The 21652-nt window shown below is 43.3% G+C and overlaps 1 protein-coding gene across 3 annotated transcripts in view; it reads left to right on the top strand.

Moving 5' to 3' along the window:
* The window catches only part of ggnbp2 (gametogenetin binding protein 2), a 58177-nt gene extending 45599 nt beyond the window's left edge, over positions 1-12578 (top strand). For all 3 annotated transcript variants that reach the window (XM_041197344.1, XM_041197343.1, XM_041197345.1), the window contains 6 exons: positions 1032-1223; positions 5757-5907; positions 6799-6924; positions 8269-8423; positions 8986-9228; positions 11897-12578. In XM_041197344.1, coding sequence (XP_041053278.1) covers positions 1032-1223; positions 5757-5907; positions 6799-6924; positions 8269-8423; positions 8986-9228; positions 11897-12094 — 1065 coding nt within the window. In that variant the 3' untranslated portion in view covers positions 12095-12578. The remainder of the gene's footprint in view (positions 1-1031; positions 1224-5756; positions 5908-6798; positions 6925-8268; positions 8424-8985; positions 9229-11896) is intronic.
* The last annotated feature ends 9074 nt before the right edge of the window (positions 12579-21652 follow it).

The following is a 21652-nucleotide window of genomic DNA, read 5'->3' as shown; positions in this document are numbered from 1 at the left end:
TGTTTTTATACACATTATTCAAGTTATTTCTAACTTTTTTTAATAATGTAAATTTACATTGGGGCTTCCATTGAATTTATTTCCCATCCCCCTCCAGTCTTTAACTGCTGGGGAGTGGTTCCATAAACCCTGGTCATTCTTGGCTAGCTCATTAACTCATGTGCCTTGCTGTTATCAAGTTGACTGCATTGCAGTTAAGCTTGATCCATCCTCATTTGAGATCCACGAGCACTTAGAGGGTGCCTGGGTAGTAATTAAACACTTGGGACTGTTCTGTGGGTCTGCCACTCAGTTAAACTGAGGCACTAACAATGCAGAGCTTTAAGGTATGAAGTGGTGGAAAAGGTCCCAGTTTGTTCTCTACATGTTAAAATGCAAGCAACAGTGCAGCTGCTTTTGAGAAATTATAGATATCAAATTTCTCTCAAATTGGACAAATGGTAGTACTATTTCCTGGGTGTTAACCAAAAGGTTCCTTCAACTCTTGCCAAGTACTACTTGAGAATTCATGGCTTGGACATATCCAAAAATAATTTCCAATTTCAATTGACTAGAACACCATCTTGCGGACAGGGTGAGAAAAATAAAAATATTGCTGTATATAATTTTGTAAACTAAATTTCTCTCTGCAGAAAAATGTATGTGTAAATAGTCTATAGTCATTATAGGATTCTCCTAAAATACAGAGCTTTCACAGAATATTTGAGTCGAGGGAACTTGAGAAGTGGAAGGCCTTTGTGATCAAGAACTAGAACAATAGGATTCTGAAATGAGATGTACAAACTTTTGGAAGCATAGACAAGTTGGAGATTTTATTGGGGTGACCAAAGTGTGCTAGTAGTATACTTTTGAGTATACCACGAGTCTAAATGGTGAATATCTGGTCTTCTGCCCATTTTTCTAACCAGTGAAGGAGCTATAAGGAAACCATATTTTGGTGAAATGGATACATAATTCTTGAAATTTTGCTTTTATAGACTAATAACTTTTTTAGTAATGTTTATAAAAGAAAAATGAACTTTCTTCTGTAGATGGCAATTGAAAAAGTGCAAGGTATTAGTCGACTGGAGCAGCTTTGTGAGGAGCTCTCTGAAGAGGAGAGAGTTCGAGAGCTTAAGCAAGAAAAGAAACGTCAAAAACGGAAGAACAGACGTAAAAATAAATGTGCTTGTGAAATATCTACTCCACTTCAAACTCCAGGAGAAACTAAAGCCCAAGAGGAGGTAGGTAGAATACTATTATTAACTTCCAAATTATTAAACTGATCCAACAATCCTTGTGTGCACAAGTTGGATTTCTGCTCCTTACCTTTTTGTCAATGACGGCCCATAACTACTGATCATAAGTAAAATGTAACCTGTCCATTGGCAGAATGCCTATTTGAATCCATTAATTTCAGTTTTTCCGCTCCATTTATTTGCTGCAATTATATAATTTATTGGCTAGTAAGGAGCAGGCTTGCCTCCTTCCAGGTCTCTTCCATATCTTCACAATAATTGAGGTGTTCCTTCGCGCTCGCCTGCTGTCGCCCGGCCCGCTCGCTCGCTCTCGCCCGGCCCGCCCGCTCGCTCTCGCCTGCTCTCGCCCGGCCCGCCCGCTCGCTCTCGCCTGCTCTCGCCCGGCCCGCCCGCTCGCTCTCGCCCGGCTTGCCCGTTCGCCCGGCTTGCCCGCTCGCTCTCGCCCGGCCTGCCCGCTCGCTCTCGCCCGGCCTGCCCGCTCGCTCTCGCCCGGCCTGCCCGCTCGCTCTCGCCCGGCTTGCCCGCTCGCTCTCGCCCGGCTTGCCCGCTCGCTCTCGCCCGGCTTGCCCGTTCGCCCGGCTTGCCCGCTCGCTCTCGCCCGGCCTGCCCGCTCGCTCTCGCCCGGCCTGCCCGCTCGCTCTCGCCCGGCCTGCCCGCTCGCTCTCGCCCGGCTTGCCCGCTCGCTCTCGCCCGGCTTGCCCGCTCGCTCTCGCCCGGCTTGCCCGCTCGCTCTCGCCCGGCTTGCCCGCTCGCTCTCGCCCGGCTTGCCCGCTCGCTCTCGCCCGGCTTGCCCGCTCGCTCTCGCCCGGCTTGCCCGCTCGCTCTCGCCCGGCTTGCCCGCTCGCTCTCGCCCGGCTCGCCCGCTCGCTCTCGCCCGGCTCGCCCGCTCGCTCTCGCCCGGCTCGCCCGCTCGCTCTCGCCCGGCTCGCCCGCTCGCTCTCGCCCGGCTCGCCCTCGCCCGGCTCGCCCTCGCCCGGCTCGCCCTCGCCCGGCTCGCCCTCGCCCGGCTCGCCCTCGCCCGGCTCGCCCTCGCCCGGCTCGCCCTCGCCCGGCTCGCCCTCGCCCGGCTCGCCCTCGCCCGGCTCGCCCCTCGCCCGGCTCGCCCTCGCCCGGCTCGCCCTCGCCCGGCTCGCCCTCGCCCGGCTCGCCCTCGCCCGGCTCGCCCTCGCCCGGCTCGCCCTCGCCCGGCTCGCCCTCGCCCGGCTCGCCCTCGCCCGGCTCGCCCTCGCCCGGCTCGCCCTCGCCCGGCTCGCCCTCGCCCGGCTCGCCCTCGCCCGGCTCGCCCTCGCCCGGCTCGCCCTCGCCCGGCTCGCCCTCGCCCGGCTCGCCCTCGCCCGGCTCGCCCTCGCCCGGCTCGCCCTCGCCCGGCTCGCCCTCGCCCGGCTCGCCCTCGCCCGGCTCGCCCTCGCCCGGCTCGCCCTCGCCCGGCTCGCCCTCGCCCGGCTCGCCCTCGCCCGGCTCGCCCTCGCCCGGCTCGCCCTCGCCCGGCTCGCCCTCGCCCGGCTCGCCCTCGCCCGGCTCGCCCTCGCCCGGCTCGCCCTCGCCCGGCTCGCCCTCGCCCGGCTCGCCCTCGCCCGGCTCGCCCTCGCCCGGCTCGCCCTCGCCCGGCTCGCCCTCGCCCGGCTCGCCCTCGCCCGGCTCGCCCTCGCCCGGCTCGCCCTCGCCCGGCTCGCCCTCGCCCGGCCCCTCGCCCCTCGCCCGCCCTCGCCCTCGCCCGCCCTCGCCCTCGCCCGCCCTCGCCCTCGCCCGCCCTCGCCCTCGCCCGCCCTCGCCCTCGCCCGCCCTCGCCCTCGCCCGCCCTCGCCCTCGCCCGCCCTCGCCCTCGCCCGCCCTCGCCCTCGCCCGCCCTCGCCCGCCCTCGCCCTCGCCCGCCCTCGCCCTCGCCCGCCCTCGCCCTCGCCCGCCCTCGCCCTCGCCCGCCCTCGCCCTCGCCCGCCCTCGCCCTCGCCCGCCTCGCCCTCGCCCGCCCTCGCCCTCGCCCGCCCTCGCCCTCGCCCGCCCTCGCCCGCCCTCGCCCTCGCCCGCCCTCGCCCTCGCCCGCCCTCGCCCTCGCCCGCCCTCGCCCCTCGCCCGCCCTCGCCCTCGCCCCGCCTCGCCCTCGCCCGCCCTCGCCCTCGCCCGCCCTCGCCCTCGCCCGCCCTCGCCCTCGCCCGCCCTCGCCCTCGCCCGCCCTCGCCCTCGCCCGCCCTCGCCCTCGCCCGCCCTCGCCCTCGCCCGCCCTCGCCCTCGCCCGCCCTCGCCCTCGCCCGCCCTCGCCCTCGCCCGCCCTCGCCCTCGCCCGCCCTCGCCCTCGCCCTCGCCCTCCGCCCTCGCCCTCGCCCGCCCGCCTCGCCCTCGCCCGCCCTCGCCCTCGCCCGCCCTCGCCCTCGCCCGCCCTCGCCCTCGCCCGCCCTCGCCCTCGCCCGCCCTCGCCCTCGCCCGCCCTCGCCCTCGCCCGCCCTCGCCCTCGCCCGCCCTCGCCCTCGCCCGCCCTCGCCCTCGCCCGCCCTCGCCCTCGCCCGCCCTCGCCCTCGCCCGCCCTCGCCCTCGCCCGGCTCGCCCTCGCCCGCCCTCGCCCTCGCCCGCCCTCGCCCTCGCCCGCCCTCGCCCTCGCCCGCCCTCGCCCGCCCTCGCCCTCGCCCGCCCTCGCCCTCGCCCGCCCTCGCCCTCGCCCGCCCTCGCCCTCGCCCGCCCTCGCCCGCCCTCGCCCTCGCCCGCCCTCGCCCGCCCTCGCCCTCGCCCGCCCTCGCCCTCGCCCGCCCTCGCCCTCGCCCGCCCTCGCTCGCCCTCGCCCGCCCTCGCCCGCCCTCGCCCTCGCCCGCCCTCGCCCTCGCCCTCGCCCTCGCCCGCCCTCGCCCTCGCCCTCGCCCTCGCCCTCGCCCGCCCTCGCCCTCGCCCGCCCTCCTTTGAGATATCTTGCTTTTGCCATGTTTGTTAACTGGCAATGGTCAAAGTAATAGCTGGTGTATGATTGTTAAGGGACATTAAACATTATGTTCTTGAAAGTTAGTTTTGTATACATCGTGTCCTGCCTTTCAGGTCTCTGGATGAAAATTACTGGAGAATATTTTGTTCGACTTCCCTTTTATTGGGACTGCCTGTTGGCTGTAATGTCCAAGGGCTTAAGTGAGTCAGCCCTTGGATTGTATATTGCCAAGAATTGCATAGAAGTTACAACAAATGAAAGAAGCAGACCCTTTTGCTCAACTAGTTCATTTGGTATCTATACTCCACACAAACAGGTTATGTATGCTTTGTACCCATGACTTTGTCCCCTTACCTTCAAGCATCTATCATCCCTATTCTTTAAAGCAGAAATCATACCAACGTTTAACGCCAGGCTTTTGGTAGTGCATTCCACAACCTTAGAAGTCTCTTTCCATACTAAATCTCTTGTACTTAATCTTTTTCAATGAACTTTGTTTAGCCCCTCAACCACTGGAAATGGTCTATTTCTGTTCACCCTGTCCCATTTCTTAAGAATTTTAAACATCTCTACCCAATTACTCCATTATCATCAAATATGATGAAAACAGCACCAGTTTTTTCATGCCCGTCTTTGTACCAGGTAGCATTCAATGAATTTTGTGCTGTATCCTCTTGCCTCTATCTGTCCTACACTGTGGAACCCAAAACTCTGCACACTACTTCACTTAAGTCTTACTGTGGTTGATTGACTTTTGCAACTTGTCTTTAATTATATCCTTTGTCATTAAACTGAGTATTCCATTAGCTTTTATATTGCCATATTTATTTGATGTGCAACTATTTAAGGTCTTGTGAACCTGAATCCACCTTTCCAATCCTCCTGTTCTTCCACATCACCTAGCTTTTCCCATTCAAGTATAATTTTATTTGTATACCAAAATGTATCACCCCTCACTTCAAAAGCTACTGAATACATCCTAGTTTTGTTTTTGTCCATTTCTTCAATATCTGCTTGCAGTTCCTTTTGATCTTCAAATATTTGCTTTGCCTCATTTCAGTTTTGCCTACAAATTTGGGCAGCATTTCCTCTAACCATGTATCCAAGTTGTTGAGATATACAGTGGAGCCTTCCCATGACAGACCCCTCTGGGGGAATGTTACCCATCTTCCAGCCACTGAGAAGGCTGCCTTTAACTCCTTCCTTCCTTCATTTCTAAACCATTTTTAATTGTTTTCTGCCCTCATCTTCAGGGCTGTGGTATCTTGTTAAAGGCTTTTGAAAGACCATGTGCACCACATCCACTGCATTTATTCCATGCACTATATTTGTTACCACCTCAACTGTTGGGTTTGCCAAGGGCGACCTTTCTTTCAGAAATCCATATTGGCTGCATCTATTTTTTATTCTTCTAGAAATTAGGTTATCTTTAAATATTCCAAATATACAACACAAATGGATTTTAAACTTGCAGACCTATAATTACCTGGATCTGGTGTCCCCTTTTTAACCACTCCAGTCCTATTGGAGACACCACTCTTAAAAGAGCCATGGTATGTTTTCCAGGGCAATCATTTATTTTAATTGGATACTGTATTTGAATGTCATTCCAGGCAACATCCGAGTCAGTAGAGAGTAGTTGTAAAGACTGTGGCACCATGGAAGATGCAAATGGTAGAGTTGAAGTAATTGTTACAAATGAAAGTACCTCATGCACGTGCCCTGGCAGTGAAAATCTACTTGGATCACCCAAAACAAAGAAAGGTATGTACATGTTATACCCAATGTTTGTAGAAGAATATCTTGCAAATTCAGAGATGAAGCTTTTGTTTTGTAAAATCTTCTAATGGTACTAGACCATTTCAGATGAGTGTAACTAACTGAATTCACTTTTTAGTTAAACAAGTTTTGAGCCTGAGATTCTGGCTGGTTACTGTACTTGTTTGCTTCGGCCTTGTTTTGAGCAAGGGCCTTGGATTATCCTGGTAGCCTGTTTGTTCAAAAAATAATAATTTATGGTTCCTTTTTATCTTCAAATGCTTCAAAGTACTCTTTGAAGTATGGGTATTGCAGCAAGTGAATAATTAGCTAATCTATTTTTGGTGGTCATTAGGCAAGAATGTTGGTTAGGACACTGAAATAGCTATGTTCTTTGACTAATGCTGTGGGATCTTAATCAACAGACAAGGCCTCTGTTTGTTTATTGCTCCACCACGTTCTGATGTAGCACTTCAGCACTGCATTGAAGTATCTGCCTGAAGCAGGCCTTCAACCTGCAAACTTACAAGCTGCTAAATTGACTGGGCAGATGTTGCATGAAGCTTGGTTATAGGGCAGGCAATGACTGAAGACACTACCCCAGGCTGCTGTTGCAAAGCTGCTCTGGAGCCAAAGCTGCTGGAATCCAGACTCTTGTTTATTAATTAAAATAATGTTATAATTGTATGGAAGCTTAAGTGACACAAAACTGAAGAAGTAAACATCTTTAAGCCACTTTCATAAGGAAATAGTGAAGAAAATTAACAAGTTGTTGTACCCAGTACAAAGCTCATGAGGTGATATACTTCTATACAAGTAAGGTTTAATCTTAAAAGTAATATTGCGAACACAGTTGTCATTGAAGTTTCTCCTTTGTATGTTTTTGTTTTCACTCAGGTTTATCCCCACACTGTAATGGTAGTGACTGTGGTTACTCATCAAGCATGGAAGGCAGTGAGACTGGTTCCCGAGAAGGATCAGATGTAGCTTGCACTGAAGGTATCTGCAATCATGATGAAACAGGTTAGTGATACTAAAATTCTTGGAGCATTCCTGAAAACAGCATATTGACTTAACAATATTTAAATAAATGGATGAAATGTATATCTGACATTCTCTACTGCAACTCATGCTGCATGCAGCTCTTTAACATCTCAATTGCAGGTCCCAATCTTTTGCATTTGGGTCACATTATCATGATAAAAACCTTCTTCAGAAAAAAATCCATCAGGCAAGAAAATGATAAGAAAAATGTTTACGTCTAGTTCCTTGTTTTGGGTTATTTATTTGTTTAATCAAAGTTAGTTTCTACTCTGGACTGCAAAATAATTTTTAGGGATTATTAGAAAATATATGGTAATTGTGATTTGAAGATTAAATTAGTTCAAACCAACCAACCTTGACAAGTGTGGTTATAGATAATGCCTTTGGTTCGAGAAACAGGTTTATGGTTGTGGCCGTTATGGTTTCTAATACAGCTGAGACAATTAATTATTCTGTGCTATTACTAGGTTTTTTATCATGAGAATCAATACCCAAAAATTGTCCCATGTCTTAGTTTGTTTTAAAGATTTTACTGACAAAATTATAGTGAAAATATTCAATTTCTACAAGATCTGCTTTTAAAAAAGCATTTTTACCCTTTGTCTTTTTACTTTTCTATTCAGTGGAAACATGCTGCTTTCCATTAAATTAATATGACTAACCATTTTTTACATTCTTTTCTGATATACATGTACATAATTCATGCAAATTGACACATTTAAACTTGAACATGCTTATACTTTTAGATGCAAGGGGGAAAAAATCTAAAGTCAAGTCAAAACAAGTGACGATTCACAGTTAGGTATATTTGTGGTTTTGATTCTTTTTACCAGTACATCATTTGCATATAAAATAAGTGTTGAATTTATGCAATTTGCCATGTACTTGGTTTAGAAATACTGGGTTCTTGTTTGGTGGTTCTCAATAGTTCTAGGCTTTTTTTTTAAGGAAGGGCTCTTCAAATATAAAAAGGTTGCCAACCCCTGGTATAGGAATTAAACTGGCAAAATTTCAATTGTTCAGGTTTAAACATGATCTGTTTTTTTTCAACTTTGTTATGCAATGAAAATTACTTTGTGGTAGCACATGTGCTGTGTAGTTGCTATTGGATTTCTAAAATTATGCTATGAAAACTAGGTTGATTGGAAATCTGACAGCAGATGTTTTTCTAAGTGTGCATACTTGAAGGACATTTTGTACATGTGAAGGTATATTCTGAATTTTAGTGTTGCTCACGTACAGCATCCAGCCCAATTTTTTTGTTGAGCTTGGTATGAAACTGCAATGGAGTATATGAACATAATGTTTTTGCACGTTTGTCAGGCGATGACACTTGTGTCCATCACTGTGTAGAGGACAAAGAGGAGGATGGTGTGGACAGTTGTGTAGAATGCTGGGCCAATGCTGCTGAAGAGAACACAAAAGGCAAAAACAAGAAGAAAAAGAAGAAAGGCAAAGGTGTAAAATGTGACGATGATGTAAGTATTCTGGTGGTCTTAGGCCATTTCATAGATGTGCCTGGAAAATGTAACTAATGCTGTAAATATTTAATACTATAAGTATTTCATCCTCTGCCTTTCCCCATCAGAAGTGGATCTTTCAGTGGAATTAACTAAATTTTCCAAAGTTAGCAACTTTTTGTGGCATATACTCCAATCGTTTTGAGAACAATATCTTTTTAGAAACCTGGATTTTAACTCTTGCAACTGTAATGAACATAGTCATTCTCTATTTTTAACCAGATTAGGCATATATTTTCCCCTCTAAGTTACTGGAACTTTCCTATCCTTGGGGGACCATTGAGAATGACTGCAATGCCTAAGCACACTTCCTAAGCATGCTTGTGTCCTGTGGATTTGGTTATCATTCCTTCAGATTTGGATGTATTTCCTGAGGTGACTGGACATATGTTTTTGATTTAGGAACCTATTGTGCTTTAGTCTCAAGTTTTCTATTTTAAATGAGACCAAAAATAAAAGTGTTAACAAATTTTTAGTCCAAAGGCTCAAATTCTAATTTTTTTCCATGTTTTCTCCTTAGAGTGAAAATACTGGAGATTGTAACATGGACCTAAGCAGACAAGAAAACTTGGGTAACACTTTTCATAATGAGTTACATCATGACAAAACCAAAGATAGCTGTAACTCATTAGAGAAAGGTGGCCAGCAGCCAGCTTGGGTAGCACAGATACTGTCAGAAAAGCATTTTTCACAATCTTCACAAATTCCACCACCCTGTCTGCCTGACTGGGGAAGAGGCACAAAAACCTTAAAGGAACTACTTGTAAGTATGGAAGTTGTAATTCATAATATTTAAACAGTTAAATTATTTTTTACTAACTGGTATCCAGTTAGATATAGTAATATAGCTTATGGTCAGCAGATCACTTTATATTTCAGAAGAAAGCTTAGAATTGTGCTAATGTATTGTTTCTAGACTTTGTAAACTTACTGAAGAGATCTATACAATTCATTCTTCCACCTTACTAGTGCAAAGAGAGCTGTTTCAATGAAGTACTAATTACATTTTTTTTACAGTCCTACCACTTGAAAGTATCAACATAAGTGAACAAATTGACCTAAATAGTTTAGGAAATTCACTGAAGTTTTAAAAGTTGTTAGTGGAGGAGAGCATCTTCTTGACTTCCAAGATGAGAATTAAAATTCTTTGGCTGGTCCAAAATTGCCAAAACAAGTTGCACCAGAAACAGTGCAACTTACCAGTTAAGATTGATTAAATTTGACTCTTGCTTTTAAAATGTATTACATCAAAATTAGTTTCAATAGTTGAATATTCCAGGTGAGAGAGTTGGGGAAATGTACATAATCCTAATGTAATATGTCTCTCTGCCAAACTACATTATTGATTTTGGGATAATGCAGTTTTCCACTTTTTAATAAGTGAGTATAGCCCAAAACTGCATTTGTTGTTTCTACGTATTTTCAACCAGCATACATTGCAAGGCTCTGAAGGAAGAATAATACTAGAAAAGCCTTCAAAGCACCTATCTCACACAGATGAGGTTATCCTGGTATTATAAATCTTCCGCAAATGCCACAGGATGGTGCCAAAAGGCTGTGATTTTAAATTTGATTTTAATTATGCTGGTGTAGGGCAAATAATTTATTGGCTCACTGCATAGCAGCAGGCCGAGCTGTATTTTAATCAAGTTTCAATTAGACATGATATATCGGAACAATTTTTTCTTTGTGACTTTACATAATTCAAATTTGGGAAAGAAAGGGAGACACTGGTAGTGTGATAGTTCATTCTGATGCAAGGGTCTTCAGCACTAAAGTTGCATTTTAATATTTTCAAATCTGTCCACCTGATCATTTCTTTTGATGTAACGGGTCACGACTAGATGGAGTTAATTCTAACATTTTGCTAAATGAAACGCTAACAATCAACTAAAATGCTAGATTCAGTGGCACTTGAAGTTTTCTCATTCGTACTCCTGAGAAATGTTCGTGATTTTTAGGCCAATGCCTTGTGATTTGCACATTTTTTTCTGCACTTCTAAGGCAAAATAGCCACAAAGTGATTTTTATTTTGTTCAGCTATGTGCTTCAAGCATAACTAAATTTATTTTTTAGTATTTCTAACCCAAAAGTTAGGTACTGTATTGGTCCCAACAAACTTGCCAACTAGGCTGAGTGATAATGGGCTCATCATGAATCTGAAGACAGGGTTCAAATTCCACTCTAGGATTTGAGCATCTTGCCTAGATTGGCATTTTAGTGAAGTATTGAAGAATTACTGTGTTGTCACAGGTGCTGTCTTAGATTCAGCAAAAAATTCCAGAGGCCCTGAAAGGTTCTATTAAATGCAAGTTCTTTTTTATATATCAACCCCATCTACCAGCAATATCCCTTAATGCTTACACAGAAACCATCATCACTTTTTAAAATAAAACTAATTGCTATTTTGGGTCATTGCTAGTACTGTTGGTTGCTACAGTTGTAGTCTTTATCTTGATTCATATTTTAAAGTTTTCAAATTATTGAAATTGGATCTTACTGTTCAGTCAGTGAGAGCCAATTCAGACAAATATGTAGTTTTCTCATTAAGTTGAAAAATGAGGTCTATAGTTTCTCCACAATTCTGCCCATTGAATGTTGAAATGAAGAGTGGACAAAGGTGGAGATGCTCAATTTAATAGATGAGTTAAATGAGCAGTAGCTTTTAGTATCCTTCCATCTAATGAAACCTCCCAATTGCATCCTGTGAAATATTCTTAACTGTTAGTTATTTTGATTGAGTTCTTTATTTGGAACAATTCTGTTTTAAGTGAATAATCAGGATCTGATTCTTTTGAACTTCTCAATGTCAATTCACTTTCGGAAGAGTTTTAACTAGCAGATAAAATAGGAAGCTGTAAACGGAGGTCAGGTGGAACTTTATCACCTGTAAGTTTTGGACTTGTGGAACAAATTACCAGAAAAAGCTATGGAAGTGAATATTGAGTTTGAGGCTGAACATTTATGAAATGCCATGTTGCATCAAAATATCTCATACTTTAGACAGTGAATTCCTTTTGTGTGGGTTCCTTTATATTTCCTTAAACTTCATGCAATCTCACGAGGGAAAACTTACTTCTACATCTATGTTATTTGTTCTGTTACTAACAGGACAGTTTTTGGTGACTGCAAATTCAAAATATTTTTTGAACTTACAATCCACTCATCATTGTTCTCATTGAATAACCCCAGTAACAGTTCCAAAATAAAATGGTAATGGTTGTAAAATAAAAACAGCACATGCTGTAAATACTCAGCAGTTCAGGCAACATCTATGGCGAGAGAGACTGTTAGCATTTCAGGTCAATGACTTAGTTATGGACTCATTCTTTTTAATATTGCAGCTGTCTGCTGGCTAACAAGATTTGTAGTACACAAGTCCTTGTGTTGTAAATAAATTATTGCTGTAATTTGCTGGTTTGATTTTTCAGGAAGAATCTGAATGTACTTCTGAGGAGGAGAATTTCATTACCCAAGATGAAATACAGGCATTTATGACAAATAATCAATCTTTCTATATCAACCGAGAACAATACCGGCAGCACCTGAAGGAGAAATTTAACAAATACTGTCGCTCCAATGACTACAATGTCTGCAATGGTTGGCTGACGACAGCTGGTGTAAACTAGCAAAGCTTGAAACAGAAGCTCTTCTTTTCTACACAAACACTCTCGATGACCACTGCGCCTTCTCTCTCAATCTTAAGAAATTTAGATTTTTGTTTCCTGTTACATAATTTTACCTTGAACAGTTGGTGGTGTGGTTTATTTTTATTTTTCTTTCTACACTCTCCCAGGCTGGTGATGGGGAGCACATTTTTGCTCATCTGCTTTCTTGAAGCTTATGCAGTATTCAGCCAGATGTCTGCAAAAGCTTACTTTATACTTTTCAACAAAGCTTCTCCTCTCCCACTCACTAAATGTTTCTCTTTACTGTGAGAATTATACAAATGTCTAGTGACGAGAGATGTCCTACCATTAAATGTGTACAGAGAAAAATGAAACTTCTGATTTAAGGTTTTACAATAGACATCCATTTCAAATGATGTTTGGATGTAATATGTACAAGCGCAATGTGCAGAATTTACAAATAAAGAATATTTATTGATATGCATATCAAATTGTTGTCGTTTTATGCTAATTGTCTCAAATTAATTTTGATATAAGCATGTCTCAAACACTCAACTTCCCATTTAATTTTGATTTGAGAACAGACCAGCAAAAAGGGATATACTTGGAATATTAAGCAATTTCATCTTTTTGGTTTGGTTTAAACTTTAAATCCACTTACTACTTTTGAAGCTGAGGATGCGTTGCATGGGTGAAATAAAATAATTATGGAATTTCTCTATGATCTTTTCAAGGATGATTGTGGAAATTAATTCTTGTGGTTGACAAACTGCTGCTTATGGATTCTGTTCTTATTTAAGAACATAAGATCAGGAGTAGGCTATCACGCTTGCTCTGCCATTCATTACGGTCATGGCTGATCATCCACTTCAATTCCTTTTTCCCCATACTATCCCTGTATCTCTTTATGTCAATGGTATTTAGAAATGTCAATCTCTAAACATACCCAATGACTGAGCTTTCAGAGCCCTCGGGTAGAGAACACCAAAGATTCACAATCCCCTTATTTTAAAATTTTGTCCCCTAGTTCTAGACTCCACAACCAGGGGAATACCCTGTCTATCCCTTTAAGTATTTTGAGGGTTTTGATGAAATCATCTCTCATTCTTTGAAACTCTAGAGAATACAGGCCTGACTTCTCCAAACTCTCTTCATAGGATAGTCCAGCTATTCCAGGAACAAGTCTGGTGAACCTTCATTGCACTCCTATATGGCAGAAGTATTCTTCCTAAGATAAGGTTTCAAAACTGCGCACAGTACTCCAGGTATGGCCTAACCAAGGTTCTGCACAATTGAAGCAAGATTTCACTACCTGTGTACTCGAATTAGCCTTCCTAGTTGCCTGCTGCATCTACATCTTGGCCTTCAGTAACTTACTGATGACACCAAAGCCCCTTTGTATGTTTACACTTTCAAATCTCTCACCACCTGTTCTTCCTACCAAAGTGGATAACCTCACATTTTTCCACAATATATTCCATCTGCCATATTCTTGCCCACTCACTAGGTCTGTTCAAATCCTCTTGAAGCTGCTTTGCATCTTCCTTATGACGCACATTGCTACCTAGCTTTGTCATCCGCAAACTTGGAAATATTACATTTTGGTCCCCAGATCCAAATCACATAGTATAAGCAGCTGGGGCCCAAGTACTGCTTCTTGCAGTACCCCACTATTCATTGCTAGCCAATGTGAGAATGACCCTTATTCCTACTGTTTTCTGCTTGTTAGCCAATCCTTAAACCATGCTAGTAAACTTGCTCCTATCCCAAGTGTTTCAATTTTGCTAACAAACCTCCTGTGGGGGACTTATCAAAAGCTTTCTGAAAATCCAAGTATGCTATGTCCACCGACTCCCATTTATCAATTCTGTTAGTAAAATTCTCAAGAAAAACTCCAACTGGTTTGTCAAACATGACTTCCATTTATAAGTCCATGTTGACTATGCCTAATTGGATCATTATTATCCAAGTGTCTATATATTCTTTAGTTTCTAGCATTTTCACTATTGATGTAAGGCTAACAGGTCTCTAATTCCCTGTTTTCTCTGTCCCTCTCAAATAATAGGGTGACATTTGCTACCTTCCAATCTGCAGGAACCATTCCCAAATCTGTAGAATTTTGGAAGATGGTCAACAATGCGTCCACTATCCCCATAGCTACCCTTTTCAACACTGGGAAACAGGATATTAGGTCCCAGGGACTTAACCTTCCAGTCCCATTAATTTGCCCAATACAACATTTTTAATACTAATTTCCTTCAATTCCTCATTCTCCCTAGTCCCTTGGAACTCTCATTCTGGGAGATTTCTTGTATCTTCCTCTGTGAAATAGGTAAAGTAATCATTTAGCTTCTCTGCCATTTCTCTATTTCCCTTTATAAATTCTCTTGATGCTGCCTGTAATGGACTCTCATTTGTCTTAGCCAAACATTTGCTTTTTACATACCCTTAGAAGCTTTCCCAGTCCATTTTCATGTTTTATGCTCATTTTCATTCCTATTCTATTCCCCCTTTATCAGTTTTTTTTTGTCGTCATTTGCTGTATTCTAAAATCCTCCCAAACCTCCGGTCTACTCCTATTTCTGGCAACGCCATGGGCCTTTTTAAATCTTACACAATCTTAACTTCCTTTCCTAGTCATACGGACTCATCGTTAACTGTGTTCCTCTCCGCAGATGATGTCAGACCTGCTGAGTTTTTCCAGGTATTTTTGTTTCTGTTTTGGATTTCCAGCATCTGCAGTTTTTTGCTTTTACCGTAACTTCCTTTGTTGGCTACGGTTGACTGACTCTTGGTTTTTTGTGCCGTGAAAGAATGTATAGTTGCTCTAAATTGTAATAATTCTTTAAAAACTTTCCATTGCCAATGTACTCTCATACCTTTTAATGTGTTTTCCCAATGCCCCTCTTTCTTTATAATTTCCATTGTTCAAATTTAACACACTGGCTTTGAAAAACCTCACCTTATCCATTGCCCAGCTGGGTTAATGAATTTACTAGATCTCCAACGTTTTTTTTTTCCACTTAATGAACACTAATCCATTCCAGTTTTTTGTTAAAGTTGTTTTCTTGTTTTTTTTTACAGTATTGGGTGCTGCATTTTAATGACTGCTTGAAATTATATTCCTGCCTTTTAAAACTATTTTCCAAGCTCTCTGCAAACCAACTTCAGATTTGTTTCAACTGTAATACTTCCTCTCTACAAAATAAAATAAAATTTGTACAGTAAGAAAGATTTAGTAGCTTCAGATAAGTACGAAACATTGTTTTTACAGCATACACTCTAGTAACAACACAGGATAAATTAAGCTTTTTTTTTTACAGGTCCACTGCAGCAAAACCTTTATAGTTTTAATGCTAATTATGTTGGGATATGAATGAAGCATTTTATAATGTGCTGGTTTAGAATCTCTAGCAGCATCTGTTGTGGTTATTAAGTTGAAATTGTTTGAAACCACTTGTAATTCCTCCCAAATAGACAATTATTTGAAATATACATGCTAACATTGTCAAAAGATGCAAAGTTAGGCAGGTGAGCCATCAAAGGAGAGCTGAGCTGCTGCAGGGCTGCAAAAACTGCTCCAGAATGGTGAATGCTAAATGTATCTGTATTGCTAGAACTATAGATCAGTATAGCAGCAGTCTTGTGGCATAGTGGTAGTGTCCTTATTTCTGGGCCAGAGGCTCTGGGTTCAAGTGCCTCAGGACTTGATGGCCATGGAAGGTGCGTTCATGGTGTAGCCAAACAGGTTGATTATCAGCAGTCTTTCAGATAGAAGTTGAATCCAAAGTCCTACTTATGTGGATGTAAAAAAAAATTATTGCACTATTTAGTGAACAGGAGACTCAGATACCATGATGGTAATGTATCTTATTGCTGGTTCTAGGATCCTATTATATGCAAATTGTCTCTGGCTCTTGACTACATCTATGTTGTCCAATATAAATTGTTGAATGGCTCAGCTACAGAGCGTGCTATAACTATGCAATATAAAGCAAGTTTGCTCTTAGCACTAATTTTACACTGGGATCCATAGCCTGCCAGTAAAATTCAGTGATCCAGATTAATCCTTCATCTTTATTATGTACCAGCTGATACATGCTTGTGAATTTTTCATGCATAATTTCATGTCTAAATTTGACATGCTGAATTGTATCAACCAATTTGGATTGTTAGCATGAATTTTGCAGATATGAAAATTGGCTTTGTGGTTGATCGTGATGAAGAAAGCTACAACTGCAGGAAGATATCAGTGGACTGGTCAGGTGGGCAGAAAAGTGGCAAATGGAATTCACTCCAGAGGAGTGTGATATAATGCCTTTGGGAGGGACAAATAAGGCAAGGAGTACACAATAAATGGTAGCATTCTGTAAAGTGTAGAGGCAGAGTGCACATTTACAGATCCCTGAAACTAGCAGCACAAGTAGATGAGGTGGTCAAGAAGGCATATGGGATACTTTTACTCTATTTCTCAGTCATTAAAAGGAAAGAACGTGGGTTGGGATATGCTAAAACTGTATAAAACTTGCTGGCAGCTAGTGAACTGTGGACAGTTCTGGTCACTGCATTACAGGAAAGATGTGACTACTAGAGAGTACAGAAGAGATTCACAGATGTTGCCAGGAACAGAGAATTTTAGCTGTAAGGAAAGATTGGGTAGGCTGAGTTTGTTTGGAACAGAGGTCCAGATTTAGTGGTGATGTATAGAGTTGGGGGCCTAGATAGTGAATATGAAGGACCTATTTCTGTTAGGTCAATAACCAGGGGGGTATAGATTTAAAGCAATAATTTAAAAAGATGGCTTCATTTTATCAACCCACCTTATACTACCTCCTATATTTATATGTACTTACACTGTTACATTACCAGATGCATTATTACACACACAAATAGAAATCCTTCATATCAACAGACATCATTCCAATTCAGTATCCAGGTTTTAAATGTCCAATTTTCCCTTTAAGTTTCAAACTCTTGACAATGCATCTGCAATCAGATTTTCTTGTCCAGCCATATGTATAATCTGTAGATTAAATGGTTGCAATAATAAACTCCAACTGAATAGCCTTGCACTTCTGTCTAGAAATTTGTCCAGAATCTTTAAAGGATTGTCGTCTGTGTAAACAATTGTTTATGACGAATTGTTTACAACATAAATCTGAAAATGCTGCAACGCTAACACCAAACCCAACGTTTCCATTTCAACCATTGAATCCCTTCTCTGTTGTACATTCAACCTTCATGAAAAATGCCCTATCGGTTATTCAATTCCAGCGTCATTCTGTAACAATACAGCCCCAATGCCAACATCATTTGCATCAATGGCCAACTTAAATTGTTTGGTGTAATTGGGTACTATCAAAACTCAATTGCTTCTGACACTCCTGTGTCCATTGAAACTTCTTGTTCGTTTTTAATTGTTCAGTCAATGGAGAAATTGTACTACTAAAATGTGCTGCAAATTTCTGGTAAAATCCACTCATGCCCAGAAATCTCAAAACTTTTTGTTTTGTTGTAGGAAATCCACAATAACCTTGACTTTCACACCTCTTGGAGTCACCTTACCATGTCCAACATGGTACAGTTTAAAAACAATTAGTGGACTCGAAACGTCAACCCTTCTCCGCCGATGCTGCCAGACCTGCTGAGTTTTTCCAGGTAATTCTGTTTTTGTTATGGAACAGTTTAAGTTTGTTATGGACAAAGAAATAGACAAGTTACAAAAAAATGTTTTGGATTGGGGGAGAGTAGATTTTAGTAAAATAAGGCACGATCTGGCCAAGGTAGACTGGGACCAGCTACTTGTGGGGTAATCTACAGAGGAGCAGTGGGGGGCGTTCAAAAAGGAAATGGGGAGGGTACAGGCTCATCATGTTCCCTCTAGGGTGATAAGGAGTAACAAGCCCAGAGAACCATGGATCACCAGAGACATTCAGGTTATGATGAGAAGGAAAAGAGGCTTTTAGCAGGTAGAAGGGAAGCAAATCAACGAAGGCATTAGTGGAGTACAGAAAGCGCAGGTTGGAGCTTAAGAAAGTAATTAGAAGAGCAAAGAGGGGATATGAGAAAGCTCTGGCTGGTAAAAGGGAAAATCCCAAGATATTCTATAAGTTTATCAATGGGAAGAAGATAACCAGGGAAAGAGTAGGGCCCATAAGGGACCAAGGGGGCAATCTATGGGTGGAGCCAGATGACATCGCTAGAGTGTTGAATGAATACTTCACATCCGTCTTCACCCAAGAGAATGAGGATGAAGGTATTGAACTCGGGGAAAGAGACTGCGAGGTTCTTAAGCAAATTGATATAGGGCGTGACAATATATTGGAAGTGTTGGCAGGCTTAAAAGTGGACAAATCTCCAGGTCCAGATGATTTGTGTCCCAGACTGCTGAGGGAGGCAAGGGAGGAGATCTCAGGGGCTCTGACCCAAATTTTTAATTCCTCTCTGGCCACGGGAGAGATGCCAGAGGACTGGAGAACAGCTAATGTGGTTCCACTATTTAAGAAGGGTTGTAGAAGTAAGCCTGGGAGTCTCACGTCAGTGGTAGGGAAACTATTGGAGAAAATTCGGAAGGAGGGAATCTATCTCCATTCGGAGAGGCAAGGCTTGATCAGGGATAGTCAGCATAGCTTTGTCAGAGGGAGATCATGCCTAATAAATTTGATTGAATTTTTTGAGGAGGTGACCAGGTGTGTAGATGAGCGTAGTGCAGTTGATGTAGTTTATATGGACTTCAGCAAAGCCTTTGACAAGGTCCCACATGGGAGACTTATAAAGAAGACAAATGCCCATGGGATACAGGGTAATTTGATAAGGTGGATTCAAAATTGGCTTAGTTGTAGGAGACGGGGGGGTGATGACAGAAGGATGCTTTAGTGATTGGAAGCCAGTTTCCAGTGGCGTACCACAGGGATCTGTGCTCGGTCCCCTATTATTTGTTATTTATATAAACAACATAGATGTCTATGTGGGGGGTAGGATTAGTAAGTTTGCGGATGACACAAAGTTTGGCTGAGTGGTTAACAGTGAGGTTGGGTGTCTTGGGCTACAGGAAGATATAGATGGGATGGTCATATGGGCAGATGGAATTTAACCCTGAAATGTGTGAGATGATATACTTTGGAAGGAGTAATTTGACAAGGAAATATTCAATAAAACAGCATGATACTAGAAAGTTCTGAGGAACAAAGGGTCCTTGGCATGTGTGTCCATAGATCTCTGAAGGCGGAGGGGCATGTTAGTGGGGTGGTGAAAAAGGCATATGGGACACTTGCCTTTACCAATTGAAGCATAGATTACAAAAGTAGGGAGGTCATGTTGGAGTTGTATAAAACCTTGGTGAGGCCACAACTGGAATACTGTGTGCAGTTCTGGTCACCACATTATAGGAAGGATGTGATTGCACTGGAGGGGGTGCAGAGGAGATTCACCAGGATGTTGCCTGGGATGAAACATTTAAGTTATGAAGAGAGGTTGGATAGACCTGGGTTGTTTTTGTTGGAGCAGAGAAGACTGAGGGGTAACCTGATTGAAGTGTACAAGGTTTGGTGGGGCATGGACAGGGTGGATAGGGTGCAGCTGTTCCCCTTAGTTGAAGGGTCAGTCACAAGGGGACATAAGTTCAAGATGAGGGGCAGGAGGTTTAAGGGAGATGTGAGGAAAAAACTTTTTACCCTAAGGGTGGTGACAGTCTGGAATGCACTGCCTGGGAGGGTGGTGGAGGCGGGTTGCCTCACATCCTTTTAAAAAGTACCTGGATGAGCACATGGCATGTCATAACATTCAAGGCTATTGCCCAAGTGCTGGTAAAAGGGATTAGGTAGGTAGCTCAGGTGTTCTTTACGTGTCGGTGCAGACTTGATGGGCCGAAGGGCCTCTTCTGCACTGTTTTTCTGTGATTCTGTGATGGCCTAGATAACTTGCGCTTTTGCAAATTCACTTTTAGCCAAGTTCATCACCAAATTGACTTCTTGTAAGTGACAAAAGAATTCTTCCAAATGCAGTAAATGCTCCACCCAAGTCTGCCAAAAACTATCAAGTCATCAATATAAACAGCACAATTGTTCAGACCTGCAATTACTTTGCTTCTCAGTGTTTGAAATGTTGCAGGTGCATTTTTCATACCATACAGCATGATTTTAAACTGATATGGACCATCTGGCATCACAAAAGCCGATATCTCCTTTGCTGTCTCCAATAACGCTACCAATATCTTTTTAACAAGTCAATCTTTGTTAAACTTTGTCCCACTTTCTCAGTGCAATCTTCCAACTGTGATATAGGAAATTAATCTGCTTTTATCACCGCATTCACTTTTCAATGTTCCATCCAGTTTTGGTACCAGCACAATAGGCGAACTCCAGTTACTACAACTAGACTCAATGTTAACATTTTGAAGCATGAATTCAATTTCTTTCTGTATTTGTGATAACTTTGCTGGATTTAATCTATAAGGATGTTGCCTTATTGAAGGTGAAACTTCTACACATACATCATGTATAGCTAAATTTGTCCTCCCCAACTTATTTCCACAAATAGCTTTGTGTGACTGCAATAGCTTCGCCAAATCACTTTGACACTTGTCTGGAAGGTAAATCAATATTATGTTTACATTTCCAATTATCCCCCATTATCCAATTTGATTGGAGGAAAATCAATTTCAGGATCCTGCATTTCAATCTCTTTTTCACTGTCTACCACGACTAATACCTCTTTTCGTCCTCTTCCCTGTCAAAGTACTTTTTAAGCATATTTACATGACACACCCTCTGCTTTCTTCCATCTGGAGTATTTATTAAATAATTTACTACACTCAGCTTCTTTTCAGTCCTGTAAGGCCAACTAAACCTTGCTTTTAGTGAGTTACCCAGTACTGGTAGCAGAACTAACACTTTATCCCCAGCAACAAAACTACGAGCTGTAGCTTTCCTGTCTGCCTTCACTTTCATCGCTTGCTGTGATATCTTTAAATGTTCCCCAGCTAACACACCTGCTCTGTCCAATCTCTCTTTCAAGTTTTATACATAATTCAGGAGAGTAGTTTCTGAATTTTGACCCACCAATTTCTCATGAATCAATTTCAGTGGTGCCCTTACCTCATGACCATAAATTAGTTCAGAATGACTAAAACCAGTCAATGTATTAGAAGCATCCCTAATGGCAAATAATGAATGGAATTCCCCCAGCCCAATCCTGTGAATAATCTTGACTGGACACCCTCATCATAGTTTTTAAAGTTTGATGCCATCTTTCCAAAGCTGCTTGTGACTCAGGATGGTAAGCTGTTGACTTAAATTGCTTTATCCCCAAACTGTTCATTACTTCCTTAAACAGCTGTGACATGATATTGGAACCCTAATCTGATTGTATTTCCTTAGGTAAACCATATCTTGTGAAATACTTTAGTTAACTCTTCCACAATTTTCTTTGTTGTAATATTTCTCAAAAGTATTGCTTCAGGAAACTTATAGACACATCCATTATGGTAAGTAAGTACTGATTTCCACCTTTAGCCTTGGGTAGGGGTCCTACACAATCATGACCCCGGTAAAAGGTTCT

The sequence above is a fragment of the Carcharodon carcharias genome, chromosome 10 (assembly GCF_017639515.1).
Source record: "Carcharodon carcharias isolate sCarCar2 chromosome 10, sCarCar2.pri, whole genome shotgun sequence".
In the NCBI taxonomy this organism is placed as follows: Eukaryota; Metazoa; Chordata; class Chondrichthyes; order Lamniformes; family Lamnidae; genus Carcharodon; species Carcharodon carcharias.
The sequence above is the reverse complement of the archived record's forward strand: the minus strand, read 5'-3'. Positions and strand labels throughout refer to the sequence as shown.